This window comes from Thamnophis elegans, chromosome 14 (assembly GCF_009769535.1).
Source record: "Thamnophis elegans isolate rThaEle1 chromosome 14, rThaEle1.pri, whole genome shotgun sequence".
NCBI classification, from domain to species: domain Eukaryota; kingdom Metazoa; phylum Chordata; class Lepidosauria; order Squamata; family Colubridae; genus Thamnophis; species Thamnophis elegans.
Window position 1 is genome coordinate 42,889,657 of NC_045554.1, and position 25,901 is coordinate 42,915,557.

Below are 25,901 nucleotides of genomic sequence, written 5' to 3' on the forward strand. Positions count from 1 at the left end.
TGAAACTAAAACTGGGTGCACATAAAGAAAAATAAAATAGAATACATTCATCAAGAACCATAAGATACAACACTTAGCGATAATCATAGGTTACTAATAAGCAGTCAAATTATACTAGGAAACATTATAAAATTTAAAGACAAGATAGTCATAAGTGGGAAGAGATAGATACTAGGAAGGAAGAAAGGAATAATAGCAATACAGTCTTAGTAGATAATTAGACAGTGTTATGGGGATTAGTTGTTTAGCAGAGTGATGGCGTTTGGCAGTGGTGGGTTCAAAAAAATTTCGAACCTGCTCTGAGTGTGGGAGTGGCTTGCCGGCCATGTGACCTGGTGGGAGCGGCTTGCCGGCCATGTGTTTTCTCTCTCTCCCCCCCTCTCCCTCCCTCCCTCTCTCTCTCTCTCTCTCTTTCCTTTTGTCTCTCTGTCCTTTTTTCTTTTTTTCTTTCATCTCTCTCACTTTTTCTTTCTTTGTTTCCTCCTTTCTTTCTCTTTCTCTCTCTCTGTGAGTCTGTCTCTCTTTGTGTGTGTGTGTGTGTGGCTCTTTGCCTCTCCCTCCCTCCCTCTGTGTCTCTCTATGTGATTCTCTCTCTGTGTCTGTCTGTCTGTCTCTCTCTCTCTCTCTCTCTGTGTGTATCTCTCTCCTCCAGTGGTGGGTTTCAAAAATTTTTGGAACCTCTTCTGTAGGTGTGGCCTGCTTTCCGGGTTCACTGGTGGGACCTCTTCTAACCGGTTTGGGAGATTTGATGAACCGGTTCTACCGAATAGGTGCGAACTGGTAGGAACCCACCTCTGGCATTTGGGAAAAAAACTGTCCTTGTGTCTAGTTGTTCTGGTGTGCAGTGTTTTGTTTTGTTTTTTGCTTTAAAAAATAGCAAATCCATCCAGTGTTTTTTCGACAAGAGGTGTGCGAACGGCGAGGGAGGGACTCTCTCAGGAGTTCGGAAGGGTGTTAAATTTTACATTTGTTCCTAAGGTTGCTAAAGACAGAAGGAAAGCAACTTCAAATTCTCCACAGCCGGCACAAGTACCAGGGGCCTTGCTGGCACACTTCCTTTTCACATCCTCCAGGGACGGCAGACTTCAAACGCTTTTGCAAGGGGTTTAAAGACGGCGTTTTGTTTTTTTTCCTCCTGTAGGTATCCAAGCCAAACCCCAGCTGTACAATTGGTCTTTTCTCCTAAAGCTTGAGAGGCCTTTTTTATTTTTTCTTCTCGCCTCCCTCCTGCTCCTTTCTTTCCTTCTTTTTTTAATTGAAGAGTTTTAATAAATTTTACAAATATTTCCCCTTCCCTCCCTCCACCCCAACCCTACCCCTCTCCAACCCTCCCTCCCCACAACTTCCCAGAGCAAAATACAGGGTATAAACATTTAACAATCATACACTAACATAAGCTAACTAACTATAGCATCCTACCTCCCTCTTGTACTTTAATTCCCCTTTTATTAAACTAAATTTAGATAAATTATAACATTCCTTGTTCATTCATAAGCGAATTGAAATTTCTTAGTCCGATATTTATTTTGAATGTAATCAATCCATCTTCTCCATTCCAACTTATATTTCTCGTTTGAGTGGTCCTTCAAATATGCTGAGATTTCGGCCACCTCTGCTAAACTTACTACTTTTAGCATCCATTCTTGAATAGTAGGCAATTCTTCCTTCTTCCGCACAGCCTTGAAGAACTGGCTCGCCCGTCAGGCCTGGGGACAAGGATAATTCCCCTCCCGAATGATGAATGTATGTTGTTTATTATTTTATTATATGTCTTACCTTAATGTCTGTATCTCCCCTTCCCCTATTTTATGTGAGCCGCCCTGAGTCCCCTCAGGGAAAAGGGCGGCCTACAAATATTAATAAATCTCTAAATCTCTAAATCTTCCAGTACTGCGCCACCAACAATCTGCCAATTACCTCCACTAGACCGATTAGATCCCACAGATTAGGCCTCCTCCGAATTCCATCCGCCGGCCAGTGTCGACTGGCGACTACCCGGAGGAGAGCCTTCTCTGTGGCTGCTCCGACCCTCTGGAACGAACTCCCCATGGGGATTCGAACCCTCACCACCCTCCAGGCCTTCCGCAAAGCCCTTAAAATCTGGCTGTTCAGACAGGCCTGGGGCTAAAGAACTATTGCCCCCGTCTCGAATTGGTATGACTGTTGTGTATTTTAAATTATGTATTGTTTTTGTGTCGTTTTAATTTTCTGTTTGTATCCCCCTTCCCTGGTTGAGTTGTGAGCCGCCCTGAGTCCCCTTCGGGGGAAAAGGGCAGCATATAAATAAAATCAACATTCAACATCTTGCTGCCGTTATTAAGTTCAGAGTCAAATTAGTCTCTATAACTGTACAGTCTCTAATTATACCTAATTAAAACTCCTGCTCCTTTCAACCACCTTGCTCCGCTTCTCTTGGTTTCCTTAAAACCAATCCCGTCCCCCACCCAAAAAACCCCGCAAAAACCATCCACGCTAGACTCGCAAAACAAGGTTGGCTTGGCCCAAACACCTGCCAGATTTGCATATCCATCTTTTCTTGCCTCCATCCATCCTGCGGGGCAGAGTTGGCACTGGAACGGCGGAGAAGAAAAACAGAACGGGGTTGTTTTTGATAGCAAGCCAAAGCGAGATACCAAAATAGGCTGTGGGATGAGATCCAGTAGTTGTTGGCAGGGGATCAATGAACGGTGTCTTTCGGCTAGTAAACTGTGTGGTATGCGGGGCTGAAGTTCTATATATCTTCTCCGGGATGGTGTCACCCTGACTCCAGGATGAGAACATTATCAACTTCTCCCGGAGTCTTCCAGGAGTTCTTTTATATTCCCCCCCCCTCACTTTTTTTGGGCTGTTTTGATTTACATCCGTTCCCTCTTTAAATTTCACACAGGTCAGATGCAAAAGTTCCAGCTCCAGGGGTGGGGTGTTTGCCAAGGAGCAATTCTAGTGTGTATTTTGTGTGCGAGTGTGCAATTATTAAAAAAAAAAAAAAGATGTTGAGACTTTGGAAAGAATCCTGGGAAGAGCAACTAAGAGGATTAAAAGCCTGGAGACTAAAACCTACAAAGAACGGTAGCAGCAGAGGTGGGTTCCTACCAGTTCTTCTTTTGCCCTCAATCTTTCCCAGCATTAGACTCTTCTCCAGTGAGTCCTTCCTTCTCGTTAGGTGGCCAAAGTCTTTGAGTTTCCTCTTCAGGATCTGGCCTTCTAAAGAGCAGTCAGGGTTGATCTCCTCTAGGACTGACCAGTTGGATGGCCTTGCAGTCCAAGGGACTTGCAGGAGTCTTCTCCAGCACCAGAGTTCAAAGTTCCCCAGCACCATCCTTATTCCCCCACAATAATATGTTGAGATTGTTAGGAAAGATTTGCTCTAAATCAGTTTTCCCCAGTCAGGATCTGTCTAAATGTGAGGGTCCAAATTCCAGAATCCTTAACCAGCATTGTGAAGTCCAAGTTATCAGATCGTTCACCTAAAACAGGTCAGTGGTTACCAGGGTGACTATAAAGATAATTAATGTTTCCCGATTGCCCCAAAAGTGCTTTTTTGAAGAGGCAACTGGGATTTCTCTGTTTTTCCTTGAAAACGTTTTGCTTCTCATCCAAGAAGCTTCTTCAATCTTCAAGGAAAAGCCAAGGACTCCAGTTGCCTCTTGAAAAAACACCTTTGGGATAACCATGACCTGGATAACTGGGCATCTCCATAGACCAGTGGTAGTCAACCTGGCCCCTACCACCCACTACAGAGGTGGGTTCCTACCAGTTTGCACCTATTCGGTAGAACCGGTTCGTCAAATCTACCAAACCGGTTAGAAGAGGTTCCACCAGTGGACCCGGAAAGCAGGCCACACCTATAGAAGAGGTTCCAAAAATTTTTGAAACCCACTACTCACACACCCACACACACACACAGACACACACAGACACACACACACACACACACACACAGATAGACAGACAGACTCATACAGAGAGAGAAAGAAAGAAAGGAAGAAATAAATAAAGAAAAAAGAAAAAAGAAGAAAAAGTGAGAGAGAGATGGAAGAAAAAAGGTAAAAGGGACAGAGAGACAAAAGGAAGGAAAGAGAGAGAGAGAGAGAAAGAGAGAGAGAAAGAAAGAAAGAAGAAAGAGAGAGAAAGAAAGAAGAAAGAAAGAAAGAAAAAGAAAGAAAGAAAGAAGGAAGGAGGAAGGAAGGAAGGAAGAAAGAAAGAAAGAAAGAAAGAAAGAAAAGAAAAGAAAGAAAACACATGGCTGGCAAGCCACTCCCACCAGGTCACATGGCCTGCAAGCCACTCCCACAGAGTAGGTTCGAAATTTTTTTTGAAACCCACCACTGGGTAGCAGGATTTGAGTTTGGCTAGTCTAGAGAAAAGAAGGACATGAGGGGACATGAGAGCAGTATTCCAGTATTTGAGGGGCTGCCCCAAAGAAGAGGGGCGGGGTCAACTTATTCTCCAAAGCACCAGAAAGCGGGACAAGAAACAATGGGTGGAAACTAATCAAGGAGAGAAGTAACCTGGAATTAAGGAGAAACTTCCTGACAGTGAAGACAGTTAACCAGTGGAACAGCTGGCCTCCAGAAGTTGTGGATGCTCCAACACTGGAGCTTTGTAGGAGATTAGACAATCTGAAGTGGTATAAGGGTCTCTCGGTTGAGCAGGGAGTTGGACTAGAAGGCCTCCAAGGTCCCTTCCAGCTCTGTTCTGATTAAGATTGATTGGGGAGCATATTGGGGGAAGCCAGCAGGCTGCATCTTCTCCTTTGGAACTAAAATAGACCTCGCTGACATCTAGCTGGGAAAGAGAAGACTTAAAGTTTAGCATTCATGGACCAAATGGGAAGTCAGGGGACCAAATTGTAGAGGGGAGGGCTGGGTTGAATATATGATCTCAGTCATAAACTTGTTTTTACAGGGGTGGGAGAAATGGAGACAGTTTGGCTGAAACCAAGTTTGAAGGAGTTTTGGGGGAAACAGCAACAACCAAGTTATATACTCTCCCCTCTCAAGTTTGTTCAAGGATCTCTCTCTCTCTCTCTCTCTCTCTCTCTCTCTCTCTCTCTCTCTCTCTATCTCTATCTCTATCTCTATCTCTATCTCTATCTCTATCTCTATCTCTCTTGAAAAGTTTTTTTTATTGTTTTAATTGAACAAAAACACAAAAAAAGAATCATCCTTCATTAAATCTTTGTAGAAAGCGTGTCGATTGGTTACAAATACATTTCGTGCGTTTCTTCCACAATCATTACTTCATTCATATTGAATTGTACATTTCAAATCAAACATCTTTACGTATTTTACTATCTATGTACCACAATTCTCATTTAACTGCAATTATTTAAACGTGCTTTTATCTGAAATCATTTGTATTTAAAGACACAACCACCTACTGGCATTCATTCGCAGTTTCAATAAACCTCCAATAACATTACACCTTTATAACGTATTCTGAAAAAAAAATCAATTAATAAGATATCTAAGCATCCCCCCCTTTCTTCCCCAACTCACTATTTAAAGCTTGTACCCAATTTGCTTTTACCAATACATGTATATATCATTAAACATTATCCATTAACATTTCCTTGTTATCTCTCTCTCTCTCTCTTTATCTATCTATCTATCTATCTATCTATCTATCTATCTATCTATCTATCTATCTATCTATCTATCTATCTATCTATCTATCTATCTACCTACCTACCTACCTACCTACCTACCTACCTACCTACCTACCTACCTCCGGACCAAATGTAATTTCTAATTTTTCCCCTTTACCAGAGGGAGCCCCCTTGCGGAGTACTGTGAAACTGTTACCATGGTAATGGCAAATGCGCTGCACAGTAGAAGCCATTTTACGGCAGTACAGTAGGAGCCATTTAAAGGCACAACAGGCTGCATCTTGACAGAACACACACCCCGAGGTGGTTTTAAGGGTTGTCTTACCCCCACAATATTTTTCTCCAGAGGGTAAATCATCTGTGTACCAAATTTGTTTGAAATTGCTTGAGGCATTCCAGGGTTATGCTGGAACACAAAGACACACAGACACACCTGTTTGTATATATATATATATATAAAGAGATCGATTGATCTATCTGTCTATCTACTATCTATCTATCTATCTATCTATCTATCTATCTATCTATCTATCTATCTTAATTTATTAGCAAAACAACTTAAAAGGATAGGTTAAACTGAGAACGGATGGCTGGGCCAAGATAATTTCAGAGAGTGTAATGACTCCCGAGAGATTTGCTAACCTTCTTGGCTAAAATTTTGCTTCTGTAGCTAAGAAGATAAACAAGATCTTCTAAGGAACGAGAGACTATTTCAGGGTTTTCTGGTACGAATGTCAGAAATCAAAGCTCTGGGTTTGCAGCTACCTGGATGAACCTCTCCCTGCGTCGCCTCTGAAACGTCAAACGGTCATTGAATTAACTGTTATAAGTTGAGGACTACCTGTACTGAAGGACTTTGTTTGAAGATGAGCTGGCGAATGACGCCCGAGATATGCAACCTTCGCTGGCTGAATCTCATACAAAATAAAAAGGAGACGGAAGATTTTCCAAAATAAATTGGCTTCTGTAGAATCCCTGCCTTTGCCAAATCCTGTGTTTTAAATAAAAGCTTACATTGGAGTTACATGACCAAGGAGAAGTGTTTCAAACCCCAAAACCGCTCTATATGCTTGGAGGCATATATTTTTTTTTAAAAGAGAAACCGACGTAATGTGCAGTATGCTTATTGACTCTTATTGCTAACTATGTTTTTGTATACGGATATTTCCTAAAATTCTAGTGTGGTCCCTTGATTCACCTGGGGAAATTTACTCAATCCTGTGAGATGTTAAGCTTCTACCTAGTATTTTCATACCACTGGTGGGTTCTGGATCCTATTGCAACCCGTACGGATCTATCTTATCCTTCCCTCTCCAAATGTAGGAGATCATCAAGCTGAGCCTGGAGGTGGGATCAAATGAGTCATTAGTTTGGAGTCATTGCATTCCCACAAGAGAACCAAGCCCAGCCCTCTGCGACCCCATTAATTCCCTTGACTTGTCATAGCAATAGCAATAGCAGTTAGACTTATATACTGCTTCATAGGGCTTTCAGCCCTCTCTAAGCGGTTTACAGAGTCAGCATATTGCCCCCACAGTCTGGGTCCTCATTTCACCCACCTCAGAAGGATGGAAGGCTGAGTCAACCTTGAGCCGGTGAGATTAGAACCACTGAACTGCAGATAACAGTCAGCGGAAGTGGCCTGCAGTACTGCACCCTAACCACTGCGCCACCTCGGCTCCCTATCTAACACCAATTTCCTTTTGACCTCCAGTAGATCAAATTCTTGTCTGTAGATGGCAGGAAATAAACTCGTCAATGCTATCCCGGCCCTTGGTTTCTTTTTTTTTTAAATTGAAAATTTTAGGGAAAAAAAACTTTTACAAATGTTTACCTCCCCTCCCTACCCTCCCCATCCAAATCCCCCCCAAACCTCCCCCCCCCAACTTCCCAGAACCAATACAGGGTATAAATCTTTAACAAAGATATTCTAAAATAAACTTTAAAAAAAGTTGGTATCATCTTTCATTTGAGCTTTAACTCCTCTTAGCTAGGCTAAGTCTAAACAGATTATAGCAATAGCAATAGCAATAGCAGACTTATATACCGCTTCATAGGGCTTTCAGCCCTCTCTAAGCGGTTTACAGAGTCAGCATATTGCCCCCAACAACAATCCGGGTCCTCATTTTACCCACCTCGGAGGGATGGAAAGCTGAGTTAACCCTGAGCCGGTGAGATTTGAACAGCCGAACTGCAGAACTGCAGTCAGCTGAAGTAGCCTGCAGTGCTGCATTTAACCACTGCACCATCTCAGCTTGATTATATCATTATACCATTATATTATTCCTTATTTCTTCAGTCATAAACTATCTGGAATTTCTTAGTCCCATATTTATTTTGAGTGTAGTCAATCCATTTTCTCCATTCCAGTTTATATCTCTCATTTGAGTGATCCTTGAGATATGCTGATATTTTAGCCATCTCTGCTAGGTTTGTTACTTTTAATGTCCATTCTTGAATAGTAGGCAAATCTTCCTTCTTCCAGTATTGCGCCACCAACCACCGGCCCTTGGTTTTTTGACACCATAGCATCGATTGATCCGATCCCCTTCCCCTTAGATCCGCCCAGCCTTAACGTCCGTGGGGAGAAACTCAGCTGCTCTCCCCATCCCCGATGACAGCTTCTGCAACAGCAAACGTTTCCAAAGAGCCGAAAATTTTTTTGAACCAGTCAGCAGAACTTGGGGAAAGAAACTCCGTTTGGGTTTTGAACAGCTGTGCTTTACCACGGCAAGCTCCCTGCTGGGTAGCCAAGCAATCCAGTTATAGCAAATCCTTAAGAGCAAAGCCATTAGGGTGAAATGAAAGAGAAAAGGGAAAAAAAAAAAACAAAAGCTGGTTTATACAAACCGATTGAAGTTAGGGATCCTTCTCTTTCCCCACCCCCTTTTCAAACCCATTGAAGAAAAAAAAATAGGGGGAGGGAGCGTTGTTGAAGGCGCCAGCTTTCCTTCCTTCGGTGATTTGATTTTATTTTTTTGAGAAGAGATTGCTTTCTTTCATCTTTCTTTTTTTAAAGGGGAGGGGATGTTGATGCTATGTTTGTACAAGATCTGGAAGACCGTTTCGAAGTGAAGTGAGATGTTTGCCCCTTTGATGTCAAAAGACTTGGTGCTCTATTTAGCACACAGTGGGTGTTGAGAGAAGGAGCACTGGAGATGCTCCCAATTAGGTGGATTTGTGTCCTCGCCTCCAAATCCTCATTCTCTCGGTCTGTATAAATAATGTGCGCGTCAGCAGATGGAAATAAAGACGTCTCCCATTTGATCGCAGAAGAGAAGTACGGTTCAGACCTCCAATGTGCTCTACATGGGGCTGCCCTTGAAGAGCATCCGGCGACTTCAGCTAGTCCAGAATGCGGCCGCGCGAGTGATAGTGGGCGCACCTCGGTACGCCCACATAACACCCATCCTCCGCGAGCTGCGCTGGCTACCTGTTGATCTCCAGGTGCGCTTCAAGGTGCTACTTACCACTCATAAAGCCCTCCATGGTAGTGGATCTGAGTACTTGAGAGACCGCCTTCTGCCGATTACCTCCCTTCGTCCCATCAGATCGCACAGAGTGGGCCTCCTCCAAGTTCCATCCGCCAGTCAGTGCCGACTGGCGACTACGCGGAGGAGAGCCTTCTCAGTAGCAGCTCCGACCCTTTGGAACGATCTCCCCGTAGAGATTCGCACCCTCACCACAGTCCAGAGCTTCCGCACAGCCCTTAAGATCTGGCTATCCCATCAGGCCTGGGGATAAGATCTTCATACACCCCACCCGAATGTTGAATGAATGTTGTGTTTTATTGCTATTTTTATTTGTACCCACATATTATTTTACGTTCTGTTTTGCACTCCCTTCCCCATGAGTTGTAAGCCGCCCTGAGTCCCCTCAGGGAAAAGGGCGGCCTATAAGTGACAATAAAATACAAAATACAGAAAAAAAAATTCGGCATTCTGATGGGAGAACCAGAAAACCTTAATCAAGGGATTGGATGTTTGGACAATTGGACCATTAGAAGAAGACTGAAAACCTCCTTAGGGGTGCGGTGGCTCAGTGGCTAAGACGCTGAGCTTGTCGATCGAAAGGTCGGCAGTTCGGCGGTTCGAATCCCTAGCGCCACGTAATGGACTGTGCGTGGCCGTCCAGTGGTGGGATTCAAATAATTTAACAATCGGTTCTCTGCCCTAATGACCAGCAGGGTAGGCGGGGCTCAGTGATCATGTGACTGGGTGGGCATGGCCAACTCAACGTCACTCAGGTCGATGGATGCTTCGCCTTAGTTGTGACAATGTACTAAGAGTTAACCGGAGAGGCAGTTTCTGTAAGCAGGGCAATAAAGATTAGGCTAGAACAACAGAATGTTTCCTTCCTGCCTTCCTTACAGGATTAGCCCTGTAAAGTGGGAAAGAAACAAAAGGAGATTTCTTCCAACAACTGGTTCTCCGAACTGCTTAGAAAGTTACCAACTGGTTCTCCCCGAATAGGTGCGAACCGGCTGAATCCTACCACTGGTCAAAATGTACCACTCTGTTTTGATCTGAGGGCCACATTCAGGACAACTTGTGATGGTTGCTGCAAATCTCTAGAGAGTTTTGCAAGGTAGAGTTGGTCACCCTGGGACCCCAAAGAACGCTGTTGGGAATGTGACAATGTCAATCGGTGCCAGTTTGGAGGTTGAGTTCCATCTAAATGTCTACACCTCCTAAGAGATCTTCCCTCCAAAGCATTACTTCATGGCATTGCTTTCTCCTAGTAGGAAACCGATGAAGGAGCAGCCAGGGCCTACTAGGAGAAAGCAGAAGAATGCTGCGATTTAGCCAGTTTGGGATTGATTGACCCAGAGGTGCCTTTCAACGTTCTGCATCTTTGATCAGGGCTTGTGGTCGCCCTCAAATGCAAGGCAGAGACTCCGAGGTTCAGAGGGAGAGAGAGGTTTTAGTCGAACAGTGCTGGCATTGTAGCTGGCTTCATCCTTTTCCTTCCCCACCTCCCTCTCCACAACAGTTATTTGGGGAGGGGTGGGTGGGTGGAGAGGAGCCTTTTATATGTCTCCAAAGGTAAGGCAGGCGCCAAGTCGAAAGGATGATGTTGATTGAGGTCACGGGTGACTCTGAACCCTGCTGTTTGAAGGTCTCTCGTGAGAAACGGGCTTGATCCTCGAGCTTTCGTGTAGGCAATTCCCACCGATTTCAAGGGGAAGATTGAGCCACCTCAGGACAGGAGACAAGAAAGTCTCTGCAGTTTGATAAGCCTCCTACTGGGATACCGATGTAATCTAATTGCTATTTTTCTCCCCTTCTTTTTTTCTCTCTCTAAAGCACCATCAAAGTTCCTGCTGGTTGGGTCTTGGGAACTTTGAGCCCAACCAGAGAGGAGAGGCGGAGTGGGGGGGATGCTTTCATGGCACATCTGAAAAATATGAACCTAACCCTTTGCACATCTTAGTCTTTTGATTAAAGAGTTGGGTCTATGGAGATTCTCAGTCCTCCAGGACATGGCTGTCCTCAAGGTGCTTTTTCAAGAGGCAACTTGGATTTTGTTATTTCATGAAGATATTGCACTTCTCATCCAAGAAGCTTCTTCAGCTCTGACTGGATGGTGGGGGAATTCCTTGCAGACAGCTGGTCCTTTGCATCCTTTTAGAAGGTGGCTGAAGGACTTGGAGCTTTACCTGTGTCCTCAGGGTCACCTGAGTGGTGCAAATGGTTCCTGTAGTCTGCAGTTTCCCCCCCCCCTGGAAATCCATTCTTATTCCCACACCATTCAAAGGGCGTTCATCCCAAATTGTATTGCTAAAAGCCTAAAATGCTTTTCGTGAAAATTTAGGAAGGCTTTTTGCACGTCTTAGTCTTTCAGTTAAATTAAATTAGTCTTTCAATTAAAGAATTTAGAACCGAATTTAGAATAGCAACCTAGATCTGAGGAGAAATTTCCTGACAGTGAGAACAATTAATCAGTGGAACAGAAGTTGCCTCCAGAAGTTGTGAATGCCCCAACACTGGAAGTCTTTAAGAAGATGTTGGATAGCTATTTGTCTGGAGTTGTATTGGGTTTCCTGCCCAGGCAGGGGCTTGGACTAGAAGACCTCTAAGGTCCATTCCCACTCTGCTGTTGTATTGTATTGTAATTAGGTCTATGAAGATTCTTAGTCCTCCAGGTTAGGGGTCCCCAAACGTTTGGATTTCAGGGGCCACCAAATTCATGATTTTAAATCCCGTTGACCACTAATATGATCTGCCTAATGACCAGCTGGGTGGGCGTGGCTAGGTGGTCATGTGACTGAATGGGCGTGGCCAACTTGATGTCACTCACATTGAGGGGTGTCTCTCCAGGCTCTATGTGCCCCTCCCCTGCCAGCTATTCCTCGCCTGCCCGCCCGGGCTCCTTAGAGCCCCAACAGGAAGCAGTTGTTGGAGCTAAGCAGCCGCCAGGAGAAAGACTTGGCAAAAGAGCTCAGTTCAAATTGCATCTGACTGAGAAGGAGGCTCAGCAGAAGCACCTCACTGAGGACTAGGAGCATAGACTTTCCAAGCAGAGGGAATAGCAATAGCAATAGCAGTTAGACTTATATACCGCTTCATAGGGCGGTATATAAGCAGTTTACAGAGTCAGCATATCGCCCCCACAGTCTGGGTCCTCATTTCACCCACCTTGGAAGGATGGAAGGCTGAGTCAACCCTGAGCCGGTGAGATTTGAACCGCCGAACTGCAGATAACGGTCAGCTGAAGTGGTTGCAGTACTGCACTCTAACCACTGCGCCACCTCGGCTCTTGTGGCATGATAAACTATGATTTATTGTTTCCTCACTGTGATAGCCGTAGGTTCATGAAGCTTAGAGAAGGATAAACATTTTTGTCAAAGGAAATGTATAATGTCATAAACCCTACTGAGGTTTAGAAGTAAAACCGAGGAATATAAAGTTTTGCTTAAAATAAAACATATCCCTGTAAGTTCCTGTAAGTTTCCTAAGGGCAACTGACTCATTTTTATGACGGTCGCAGTGTCCCAGAGTCACGTGGTGCCCCCTTTGGTGACCTTCTGACCAGCAAAACCGAGAGCCAAGGTGGCGCAGTGGTTAGGGTGCAGTACTGCAGGCCACTTCAGCTGACTGTTATCTGCAGTTCGGCGGTTCTAATCTCACCGGCTCAAGGTTGACTCAGCCTTCCAGCCTTCCGAGGTGGGTAAAATGAGGACCCAGATTGTTGGGGGCGATATGCTGGCTCTGTAAACCGCTCAGAGAGGGCTGAAAGCCCTATGAAGCGGTATATAAGTCTAACTGCTATTGCTATTGCTATAAAATCAATGGGGAAGCCAGATTCACTTAACAACGGCGTGACTCATTGAATAACTACAGCGGTTCCCTTGACAACTGTGGCAAAAAAGGTCGTAAAACGAGGCAAATCTCACTTTAACCACGGTCTCGCTTGGCGACAGGAATTTGGGGGTCACTTGTGGTCATACTCTGAGGACTTTACCTGAATTACACGCCGTAGTTGGAAGGAAACTGCAAAACCTGTTTGAAGAATTATTAGTCGTTCTCCTCCGGCGTCTATGTTACTCCGAGCAAATGATTTTTACATTCTTTCAGACTGTATTTAGGGGCCTTTTTCTCTCTAGGTCTCTATCCTTTCTCTCCCCTCCCTCCCACCCTCATCAGACCTCCAGTGATTCCTGAATTACAAGAATTCTTGGAATATATAAGCTTTAATGAGTTATGCAGGCACGTTTTTTTTTTCTCCCCCCCTCTTCGTGGCGTTAACATCTGTTAGCTTTTAAGAGAACAGTTTCAAGACAAAAAAAAAAAAAAAGAAGAGGCTGTTGAGGGAAAATACACAGAGTGGGGAGACTGTGCAAAGATATTAAATTTTCTAGTAGGAAGCCTTGGTTTTAAAAGTGGGAGAATAGGGGAATTGGGGTTGGCAAAATCCTGGAGCTTTGATGTGGTTGCTTTTAAGGAAATTCACAGAGAAGACTGGTCCCTGGTAGCCTTTCTGAATGTGGGTGTGCTCCGCTTCGAAATGTGTGTGTGTGTGTGTGTGTGTGTGTGTTTTGGATTTTTGTTGAGCTCTTGCCTGACATACAATGGTGGGATTCAAAAAATTTTACTATCAGTTCTGTGGCATGGCTTGGTGGGCATGGCTTGGTGGGCGTGGCTTGGTGGCCATCGCAGGGGAAGGATACTGTAAAATCTCCATTCCCTCCCCACTCCAGGGGAAGGGGACTGCTTTTCTTTCTTTTTCTCTCTTTCCATTTTATCTTTCCTTCCTTCCCTCCTTCCTTCCATCCTTCCCTCCCTCCCTCATCTTCATTTTAAATTTCGAATTGAAATCCAAGAAAGGAAAAGAAAAGAGAAGGAAATGGAAGGGGGAAAGGAAAGGAGAAAGAGAAGGGACTGAGGAAGGAAGGTAAGAAAGGAAGGAAGAAAGAAAGAAAGAAGGAAGAAAGGAAGAAAGAGGAAAAAAGGAAGGAAGAGAAAGAAAGAAAGAATGGATGGTTGGATGGATGGATGACATACTTGTAATTCTTGGTGGGAAAGGAGATCCAGAGAATTTCAAGTCCAGTCTTTGAGCCAATGCAAGCCTTCTGTTCTTCCCACACCTTCTGCTGACAGATTTATAGAGTTGTGTTAGTTCCCTAGTAGCAATAGCAATAGCAATAGCAGTTAGACTTATATACCGCTTCATAGGGCTTTCAACCCTCTCTAAGCGGTTTACAGAGTCAGCATATTGCCCCCAACAACAATCCTAAAAGTCCTACACCTGTGTTTTGGTTATGGGGCCAACAGGATTTCTCATTTCTCCAGGGAAGGTTTGTTTATTTGCAGTGACAATTGACCAGGATAAAACCATGGCAGGGCACCTGTTGGGAGGCAGGCTGGATTAGAACTGGCAGGGCTGGAATAGGGTGGGGTCCGGGGTCTTGAAGGCTGCCAAGGAAAGGCTTAAAACAGTTGTGGTCTTCTCTCAAGCTCCCTGGTGCTCCTCCCATCAGAACATCCCATCTGTTCTTCACCAGAGCACATAGTTGTAAAAAAGGACACTTGTCTTGTTTCCCCAGAGAGCAGCTACATCTCTAGTCATTTCTCTCAAGGGCTAAGCCCAGATCAAGCCAACCCTTGTTGTTGTCGTTGTTAGTTGCGAAGTCGTGTCTGACCCATCATGACTCCATGGACAATGTTCCTCCAGGCCTTCCTGTCCTCTACCATCCTCATTTAAGCTCATACCAACTGCTTCGGTGACTCCATCCAGCCACCTCATTCTCTGTCGTCCCCTTCTTCTTCTTCTGCCCTCCATCTTTCCCAGCATGAGGCTCTTCTCCAGGGAGTCCTTCCTTTTCATTAGGTGGCCAAAGTCTTTGAGTTTCCTCTTCAGGATCTGGCCTTCTGAAGAGCAATCGGTTGATCTCCTCTGACCAGTTGGATCGCCTTGCAGTCCAAGGGACTCGCAAGAGTGTTCTCCAGGACCATAGTCAACCCTACGAAAGGTTAACAGGATGTGGGAAGCAAGTGATTCATTCTCTTATCACAATCTGCCTCGTGGCGGTGGTGAGAAGGAGAAAACATGGGCCAATGGCTTCCAATTTTGAGATCTTTGGAATAAAAGCTGAGTACAAACTATGACCAAGGGTTCATAAGGATCATCCGCTCCAACTCATAGCTGTGAATGACTTTCAGTTTGTCCGAGTCTCTTTCGGCTGTATAAATTGTCATTTGGGGAGATGGGATTTGCAAGAAATAGTTTTCTGGGTCTTTCCTGAGCAAATGGTCCCCTTAACTGGTCCGTTTTGGGTTCAGTTAGAAGACATGGATGGACAATACACACACACACAGACACACACACAGACGCAGGGAGAGAGGGATTCCTTTTAATGGGCCTGCAATCCCCTGTATTGGGATGAAGTCAGGGTGACTGAAGGAAGCACGAGGATTTACTAGCCCAATAGCAATAGCAATAGCAGTTAGACTTATATACCGCTTCATAGGGCTTTCAGCCCTCTCTAAGCAGTTTACAGAGTCAGCATATTGCCCCCAACAACAATCCGGGTCCTCATTTTACCCACCTCGGAAGGATGGAAGGCTGAGTCAACCCTGAGCCGGTGAGATTTGAACAGCCGAACTGCTGAACTGCAGTCAGCCTGCAGTGCTACATTTAACCACTGCGCCACCTCGGCTCTTCCTGATGCCTATAGGGAGTTCGCAGCAAACATTAACTCATTGTGCCCAGAGAAAGAAATATCTACTGCTCCCTAGAATTGAACTCACAGCCTCCACATTGTGTGGGGAGAGCTCCACCTCTAGACCATGCCACACACACACATATATAGATACATATATGTATATGCACACGCACATATGCACACGCACATATGCACACACACACACAAACACACAATCTCTGGTGATGCTGTGCTTATTTTTTCACATTGATGACACTTCCTTCCTTAGCTGTCATTTTTCTTCTAAAATAAAAATTCCCCTAGGCTTAAGCTGCTTTTTAAGGAAAGATGCTTCACCCCCCTGTTGCTAGCATAGGGAGAATGGGGGCTTCTCACAATTACTGTCCTCTTAAGGCAAGTGAAGAGTGAAATAAATGCATTTGGAATAAATGTATTCTAACTTCAAAATAAACGCACTGCCCTCTTTTTCCAAATTAGAACGGAGATCTGGTTATTGTTAGATGGAGTTTACCTGCTCCAATTATTCTCCAGGTTAGTAGAGTCTGTCAACCCTGGCAAGTTTCAGATTTGTGGATTTCAACTCCCAGAAATCTCCAGCCAGATGGCTGCGGAATCCTGGGAGCTGAAGTCCAGAGATCTTAAAAGTTGTCAAGTTTGGCAAACATTTCTCCAGTTGTATTGGATTGCAATTACTACTGTCCTGTCTCAAAATTTGTCAGATTTTAATGCAACATCCTTGGAGAGGAACTGCGATGGCAATGGCAATCTTTCTACCCCTCTTTCAGAGCTGATACCTGGCTTCCTAAAGGGGCTTGGGTGACCCTTAGCCCCCTTCCCTGGATTTCCTTGGAAAATCTATGTGATTATTTTCTCCTTGGAATCCGTTCTGGGGTTATCTTTGCAAAGAGACTGATGTTTTCTCTCTGGGGCTGTTTTAAAAGCAATAGTAAGAATGTTCTTATGTCCCTATGCCTGGAGAAGTGAATCTTTCTTCCTTGGGTCTTGGAATAATAATAACAATAATAACAACAACAACAACAATAATAATCACAACAGCATCAACAAGTTTGAACATCTGGCAATCCAGTCAGAGCATCTAGAGGATGAGGAGGAGGAGGAAGAAGAAAAAAGAAAGAGAGGGAGAAGGGGAAGAGGACGGAGGAGGAAGTGGGGGAGGGGGAAGAGGAAGAGGGAGGAGGAGGAGAGGAATAATGAGAAGGGGAGGAAGAAGAAAAACAGTAGAAGCAAAACAGGAGAAGAAGGGGAAGAAGAGGAAAGAGGGAGAAGGGGAAGAGGAAGAAGGAGCAGGAGGTGGGGGAAGGGAGGGGAGAAGAGGAAGGAAGAGGCGAGGAAGAAGGAGAAGGAGGAGAAGAAGAAAAGCAGTAGAAGCAAAAGAGGAGGGGAAGTGGGGGAGAAAAGGAAAGAGGAGGAGGAGGAGAGCAAGAACAGAAGCAAAAGAGGAGGAGGAGGAGGAGGAGGAGGAGGAGAAGAAGAAGAAGAAGAAGAAGAAGAAGAAGAAGAAGAAAAGAAAAAAGAGAAGGAGAAAGGGAAGAAGGAGGAGGAGAAAGAAGGAGAAAGGGAAGGAGAGGAGAAGGAGAATGGAGGGGAGGGGAGAAGGAGAAAGGGAAAGAGGAGGAGGAGGAGAAAGGGAAAAAAGAGGAGGAGAAAGGAAAGGAGGAGGAGGGGAGTAGAAGAAAGAGAAGGAGGAGGAGAAAGGGAAGAAGAAGAAAGAGAAAGGGAAGGAGGAGGAGAAAGGGAAAAAGGAGAAGGAGAAAGAAGAGGAGGAGGAGAATGAGAAAGGGGAAAAGGAGGAAGAGAAAGGGGAGGAGGAGAAGAAGAAGAAGAAGAATTCTGTCTGTCTGCACACACACATGGTTCTGTGAAATAAATGCCAGCCTGTCTCAGATGAAGCATGGCATAATCAGACAGGCACCACAGAGAGCAAAATTTTAATTGACAGCTGATGCACTCCAGTTACCCAGCGGTGGCTCTGAAAGGCACAAAGATTAGCATGCTCGGTTTTAGAAAAGAACATTCGGTTAATAGGCTATTAATAAGCGTATTGATGCTCTTGCAGAAATCAACAAAACAGCTATTTGGAAGTTCTCGTTATAATAACCACCCCAAGGAGAGAAAATTTAAGAAGCGAAGCCTGAATTGTCAATAATTATCAGCTCAGTTAAACAAATAACTAACGAGGACAGAAATGGGGAATGATAAACATAAACCAATGCTCGGAGGGCTGAGGAGAGAGAGTGCATTTTTTTCTTTAAAAAAAGGGAAACAAATTGAAAAAAAAAATAATTTTCATTCCCCTCTAGAAACTCTTTTATTTTTATCCAAATTACCATGCTACCCGTACTCCATATTATTACCATACATTACCAATGCGGTCGTGCTTTTAAAAGGATTTTAAATGAATTGTTTGCATTTAAAAAAAAAAAAGGTCACGGTCTTATAAAAATGTACAGTAAAGGTGTACTTTAAAAAAAACTTTTTTTTTAAAAAAAATTACATCTTTACTGGTTTTAAGGCTCAGTAAAGCCTTAATAGGGGCCGATTTTAAGGCTCAGTTTTGGAATTTAAGGGGCTGGTTTTGAGGCTCAGTTTTGGGATTGTATTTACAAAATGTCTGGGCAAAGCTGCTAATTTTTCAAAGCCCAGATCTCAGAATTGGAACAGTGGAGATCCAGGCTGAATCTCCATTCAACCTTAGAAACTATATGGATGAATTTGGGCCAGATATCTACCTTCCAGGGTTGTTGTGAGGTAAAAATAGGAAAAAGGAATCCATTGGAATTGGGTGGCCAAATACATTTAAATAATTCTTTCTTTCTTTCTTTCTTTCTTTCTTTCTTTCTTTCTTTCTTTCTTTCTTTCTTTCTTCTTCTTCTTCTTCTTCTTCTTCTTCTTCGTCATCATCATCATCGTTACCCTAAGCAATAAACATTAAGATAGCATGTTGGGTTAAATATTTATAGATATTTAAGTTGTAGTTGTCAACATACAACCGCACTTGGACCCACAACCCCACTGCTGAGCCAGTGGTTAAGTGAGTTGCGGCCACATTTATGATGGCTTTTTCTGCCACGGTTGTTAAATGAATTGCTGCAATTTTAAATCAATCACGCAGTGATATACAATGTAATTTCATTTTAATGTATGGTGATTCCAAGTGACAATAAAGTATTCTATTCTATTCTATTCCATTCCATTGCACTCCACTCCACTCTACTCTCCTCTGTTCCGCTCCTCTCCACTCCATTCCACTGCACTCTATTCCATTCTACTCCACTCCATTCTATTCTATTCTATTCTATTCCATTCTACTCCACTCCACTCCGTTCTGCTCCACTCCACTCCAGTCCACCCCATTCCATTCTACTCCACTCCATTCCACTCCACTCCACTCCACTCTACTCTACTCTGTTCCACTCCTCTCCACTCCACTCCATTCAACTCCACTCCATTCTATTCCATTCTATTCTACTCTACTCCACTCCACTCCACTCCATTCCACTCCTCTCCACTCCACTCCACTCCACTCCAGTCCACCCCATTCCATTCTACTCCACTCCATTCCACTGCACTCCATTCCATTCTATTCTATTCTACTCTACTCTACTCTACTCTACTCTACTCCACTCCATTCAGCTCCTCTCCACTCTACTCCATTCCATTCTATTCCACTCCACTCCATTCTCTTCTGTTCTGCTCTGCTCCGCTCCATTCCATTCCATTCCATTCCATTCCATTCCATTCCATTCCATTCCATTCCATTCTATTCTATTCTATTCTATTCTATTCTATTCTATTCTATTCTATCTTTCCTCATGGACATTGTTGGGAAGGTTCTAGAAGGTGGTCATGTGACTCAGTACACCTGCCATGTGTATACATATATTTCAGTTGCCAAGTGCCTGTGGTTTGTGACTGTGAGGATGTAGTGCCAGTTGTAAGTGCGAGGACTGGCTCTAAGTCACTTTTTCCAGCCCCGTTGTCCCTTTTGATGGTTGTGAAGCTGAGGGCCTGTAGTTTTATAGACACAGCGTTGACTTTTTTTAAAATAGATTTTTTTTTATTTTCAAAACAAACACAACACATAAAATCTTCCTTCTTTACATACCGTAGAAAGTGTATCAGTTAGTTACAAAAGGTTTTCATGCATCTCTTCCACAGTCATCTAGCATAATTCATATTAATTCAAGTATTTTAACTCAAATATTTATACATGCTACCCTTATACCTGCATTTTTATTTGACTATAATTATTAAATGGAGAGGAAATCTATTTCAAAGGTCAAGCTATAGAAGAAGATAAAATTAAAGAACCTATGGATTTAAGGAAAGAAATTCCACGAACAGTGTTGACTTTCTACTGGGTGCTGGTTTTGTGCTTGATTCATGTAAGTGCCAAATAAAAATATTATTATTTTTTATATGAAATAAACTAAAAGGAAGTCTTTTTTCTTTCTTTCTCTCCCCGTACAGGAGGCAGCTGGTGAAATTTTCAGGGAGGCGTTTGAGAACGAACATTTTCATCTCGAAGGTAATTTTTTTTTATACATACCTAAAAAAGCAAACAATGTTTCTCTTAATTTGCTTTTTCCCCCCCAACCACAAGGATGTTCAGTACGTTGATCAGCAGGCATTGGGGAGAGGGGCAAAGAAATATCCTGCTTGTCACCTGGCCCACTTTCTAATATTTTTGGTTCCAAGTCTTAGTCATTTAAAAAGAAAAAATAATAATATCTTTGTATTTCTTTGTTCATTTTGCCCTTTCGATCTCCCCACTGTCCATGGGCTTCCTTTTTAAAAATTGAATTCTTGTTTGAATAGCAATAGCAATAGCAATAGCAGTTAGACTTATATACCGCTTCATAGGGCTTTCAGCCCTCTCTAAGCGGTTTACAGAGTCAGCATATTGCCCCCACAGTCTGGGTCCTCATTTCACCCACCTCGTAAGGATGGAAGGCTGAGTCAACCTTGAGCCGGTGAGATTAGAACCGCTGAACTGCAGATAACAGTCAGTTGAAGTGGCCTGCAGTACTGCACCCTAACCACTGTGCCACCTCAGCTCATTGAATCCTATGGGCAATTTGTAACCACGTAGACTTTGCTTGTTAGAATGTCACGAAAGGTTTAGGGTTAGCTAAGTTCAATTTAAAGATGTTATCAATTGTCTATTCTTTTTTCAAATATATTTTAGACTGTTTTTGTTAAAGATTTATACCGTGTATGGGTTCTGGGAAGTCAGGGGAGGGAAGGCTGGAGGGGGGAGGGAGGGATGTATATTAGACTTGACGAGGGGTGTTAGATTTTAAAGTAATATGATTGCACATGTATACTGTCTTCTCTTATTTTATTTTTTTTCAAAACTAAGATATGTTAAGTATATTGATATGGAAGCATAAATACCATCAACATAGAATGGAGTTTGCTCAGAAGCTGAAATACACCAAGTGAATGAGAGGAAGAGTGGGAAGCAGAGGAGAGAAGAAAGATAGGAAGAGAGGGATAGGAGAGAGGGTAAGGGGGGAAGATGAGGAGGATAAGGAGGAGTGGAATGTAGAGAGAGGAGAAGGAGAAAGGAAGGGGAAGTAGAGTAGAAAAGGATGATGGAGGGAAGAAAGGAGGTAGGAGAGAGGCAGAAGAAAGAGGTGTATGGAGAGCAGAAGAGCCAATAATGGGTTTTTATCTTTCTGGGAATTGATGGCAAGAGGAACTGATGTAATTACTACTTAATACAATATGATATTGGCTATGTAATAGTGTACATGTGATTATATGTTATGAAAATGAAAAATAAAAAAGTATATTTTGGGGGAAAAAAAGAATGTCACAAAAGGGACACCCCGGGACACCGAAATCGTCATAAATATAAACCAGTTATCAAGCATCCAAATGTAAATCAAGTGACGGTCATAAGTGTAAAAAACGGTCATAAGTCACTGTCGTAAATTGAGGACTACCTGTAGTGGAATCCTTCCATCTCTTGTTCTGCTCATTCTTCTCCCTCTTTTTCCCATTTCTTTCTTCATTTCTGCTGCATTGGGCGGGCATTGAGTATAATCATCGCTCGCCGAGTTGTTTTTGGGGTGGGGAAGCAAGGAAACAGGAAGATTCCTAGCTTTTCTGCTCCTTTTATTTTATTTTGTTTTATTTTACTCATTTGCCAAGTTCAGTTCCTCCTCCGCAGGCATCCTGACAACCACCTTGGTTTTCAGGAGGCCCATTTTATATGCAATCCCCCTGCCTCATTATCGGAGTTTGCTCATTACGGAGTTTCTCTCTGCCAACCGTGTCTTTTGTCTTCCTAATCTTTGAGAAGTGTCTGTTTTCATAACTTTCAGGCACTTTCCTAAAAAAAACAAAAAACACCCCCGTTTCTTTGCTTAGGGTGTTGCTGTGCGAATGTGATAGAGGGAGGGATGCCCCCCTCCCAATCCCCTTTGAGTTTTCAAGTATATGTTTTAAGAAATTGAAAGGTATATAATTGCATTTTAATCATTTGTTTTTCTTTTGCATTTCCCCTCATTTTGCCTCCATGAACTCCTTGGAGATGCTCCGATTGGGTTGGGGTGTAGAATCCATTGTCTGTCTGTCTGTCTGTCTGCCTGCCTGCCTGCCTGCCTGCCTGCCTGCCTGCCTGCCTGCCTACCTACCTACCTACCTACCTACCTACCTATCTATCTATCTATCTATCTATCTATCTATCATCTATCTATTTGTCATATATCATATCTGTTTATCTATCATGTGACATCTCTCTCCCTCTCTATCACCTATTTATGATCTATCTGTCTGTATATAATATCTATCTATCAGATAGATTATCTATCTGTCTGTCTGTCTGTCCGTCCATCCGTCCGTCCATCCAGCTATCTATCTTGGCTATCTCTCATATTTCTTTAAAAAGTTGGAAGAATATTTCAAGAGTGGATCCTTTTTCCTTTCCTTTCCTTTCCTTTCCCTATCTTTCCTCTCCTCTCCTCCCCTCCCCTCCCCACCCCTTCCCTTCTTACCCTTTTCCACCCCTTCCCTTCCCCCTTCCCTTCTCTCTTCCCTTCCCTCTGCCTCTCTCTTGTCTGGTCCTATTTTTGCATTTCAACATTCACTTTTCCCCTCCATTTTCCCTGCAGTTCAATGTTTTAACACTAAATCTATAACGAAAAGAAAAATATTGTGACCTGAAACCGAGCCAACAAAGCTCCCCATTAAGACGAGCATAACATTCGGGACGTATCTGCAGCAGCTGTAGAGCTGCCTCTTATGCATTAGAAATCTCTTTGTTTGATATCTTTTCTTTCTGCACACAGAAGATCGGTTCTCACTGTTGCTTGCTCCAAGAAAGCAGATTCAGATTTTACCTTGGAAGAAGTTTTTTTTTTAAAAAAAAACTTTCTTAGTTTCTCCTGTAGTTGTGAGATAGGTTGATACTTGCGTTCTCATGTTCTAGTTTTCTTTTCTTCTTGTATGGATGGATACCTTGTTCAGCACTATCCATGGAATGGAGTGGAATGGAGTGGAATAGAGAAGATTAGAGTAGAATGGAAAGGAATAGAATAAAAATAGAATAGAGTAGAATAGAATAGAGATAGGACAGGAGAGGAGCAGAATAGAATATATAACAGAATAGAACAGAACAAGAACAGAAAGGAATTAGAGCAGAATAGAATTAGAGCAGAATAGAATAGAATGGAAGGGAACAGAGTAGAAATAGAATAGAAATAGAATAGAAATAGGAATAGAATAGAATAGAATAGAGATAGGACAGGAGAGGAGCAGAATAGAATATAATAGAACAGAACAAGAACAGAAAGGAATTAGAGCAGAATAGAATTAGAGCAGAATAGAATGGAGGGAAACAGAGTAGAAATAGAATAGAAATAGGAATAGAATAGAATAGAATAGAGATAGGACAGGAGAAGAATAGAATATAGAACAGAATAGAATAGAATGGAGGGGAACAGAGTAGAAATAGAATAGAAATAGGAATAGAATAGAATAGAATAGAATGGAGATAGGATAGGAGAAGAATAGAATATAGTACAGAATAGAACAGAATAGAATTAGAGCAGAATAGACTAGAATGGAGAGGAATAGAATAGAAATAGAATAGAAATAGGAATAGAATAGAACAGAACAGAACAGATCAAGAACAGAATAGCATTAGAGCAGAATAGAATAGAATGGGGCCTCCTCCCCCGCCATAGGCAGGGGATTGGACTAAAAGACCTCCAAGGTTCCTTCAATCTTATGTTTTAGTGGACAATGTACCTGATCTTAATGGATCTGTGATTTCTTGCCTTTATGGTCAGCCCCCAAAGTATTTTTGGATATTTTGCTTCCCAAAGATTTAGACCATCTGGTGTCCTACGGATGCTTCATCTGAGAAGATATAGAAGAGCTAAAGGGACCAGACAAAGCCCTCTTTAGATAAGCTGTAAAATTCAGTGATTTTGTTCCAAATTGGATCTGTTACTTCCCACACTTTATGGAGTTACCCACAGTAAGCGCCAGCAGCCAAAATACTAATAAAAAAACAACCCTCTCTACTTAGTCCCAAAAAAAAAAAAAAAGATACTGGATTTAATTTCCAAGGTTGCATTGCAAGGCTTAATCAAATCCTTTTCTTCTTCACTGGCTTAACCAGTCAACAGCGAAAGGCTCTGGATTCTGGGATTAAGATTGTCTTTGGTAAAAGGATTGTTGCATGAGTCCTTTTAAAAAAAAATGTGGCAAGAACAAAAATCAACATCAAAGCTCTAAGCCACAAGAACAGGTTGTTGACTCAGTTCTGAGATTTTGACAAGAGGCTAAGCTACAGCTGAGTTATTTTGTTTATCCTCCAGCAGGAAGATAGAAATACTCTGACTATCACTGCCTAATTTAACTTCTGTCTGGTTTGATTATTATTATTATTTTAGCCTTGGAAGTCCTAGTATTTTGGGGACAACTGGTTTTATTTTTTAAAGGGGGTGTCTTCTTTTATCCTACGTACTTGTTCTGACCTGAAGCACACCCCTTGTCCCGACAAAAACCCCTTTTATTAATTGACTGTGAATTCTGCTCATTCACCTCCAGCAAAGTCTTTCAAGAGAGGATTTACAGTCACAGACCTTATCTGGCTTGGAGAGCTGCCAGGCCAATATCTGCAAAACTTGGCAAGGAGTCCTGGAGAGTCACGAACCAATTAAACAAACTAATTGCCTCCTGCAAACTCCCCTCCCCTTTCGCTCCTCTTTTATTTCCTCTGGGAGGGGCCCTTCATCGTCCACCTGTGGCCTTACTCCCAAGTTGACCCCTGTTCTTTAGCTGTTCCTTTCGTCTGGCAACTCTGCACATGTGCACACTGGGAACAGGCTCCAGCTGTTCTTCTGCCTCACTGATGTCTGACTCTGAAGGCAGCTGATAACTGTCAGATGTCCCTGGCTCCCTCTCTACCTCCGACACAGAGCCCTCATCAGAGCCTTTCCCAAATTCCAGGACTGGCCCATGTTTGGTCACTCCATCCAGCCACCTCCTTCTCTGTCATCCCCTTCTTCTTTTGCCCTTAATGGTTCCCAGCATGAGGCTCTTCTCCAGGGAGTCCTTCCTTCTCAATAGGTGGCCAAAGGATTTGAGTTTCCTCTTCAGGATCTGACCTTCTAAAGAGCAGTCAGGATTGATCTCCTCTAGGATTGCTCCTCCCATCGGAACACCCCATCTGTTCTTCACCAGAGTACTTAGTTGTAAAAAAGGACACCATCTTGTTTCCCCAGAGAGCAGCTACATCTCTAGTCATTTCTCTCTGGTGCTAAACCCAGATCAAGCCAACCCTTGTTGTTGTTGTTGTTGTTGTTAGTTGTGTCCGACCCATCGCGACCTCATGGACAATGTTCTTCCAGGCCTTCCTGTCCTCTACCATCCTCTGGAGTCCATTCAAGATCACGCCAACCTCTTCAGTGACTCCATCCAGCCACCTCCTTCTCTGTCGTTTCCTTCTTCTTCTTTTGCCCTCCATCGTTCCCAGCATGAGGCTCTTCTCCAGGGAGTCTTTCCTTCTCATCAGGTGGCCAAAGTCTTTGAGTTTCCTCTTCAGGATCTGGCCTTCTAAAGAGCAGTCAGGGTTGATCTCCTCTA

General features: G+C 43.2%; 1 protein-coding gene across 1 annotated transcript in view; it reads left to right on the top strand.

Annotated features, from left to right (window-relative positions):
- Positions 1-25,901, top strand: part of NKD1 (NKD inhibitor of WNT signaling pathway 1) — a 159,256-nt gene that overhangs the window by 50,150 nt on the left and 83,205 nt on the right. Inside the window, exon 4 of the mRNA XM_032231142.1 lies at positions 20,268-20,325. Coding sequence (XP_032087033.1) covers positions 20,268-20,325 — 58 coding nt within the window. The remainder of the gene's footprint in view (positions 1-20,267; positions 20,326-25,901) is intronic.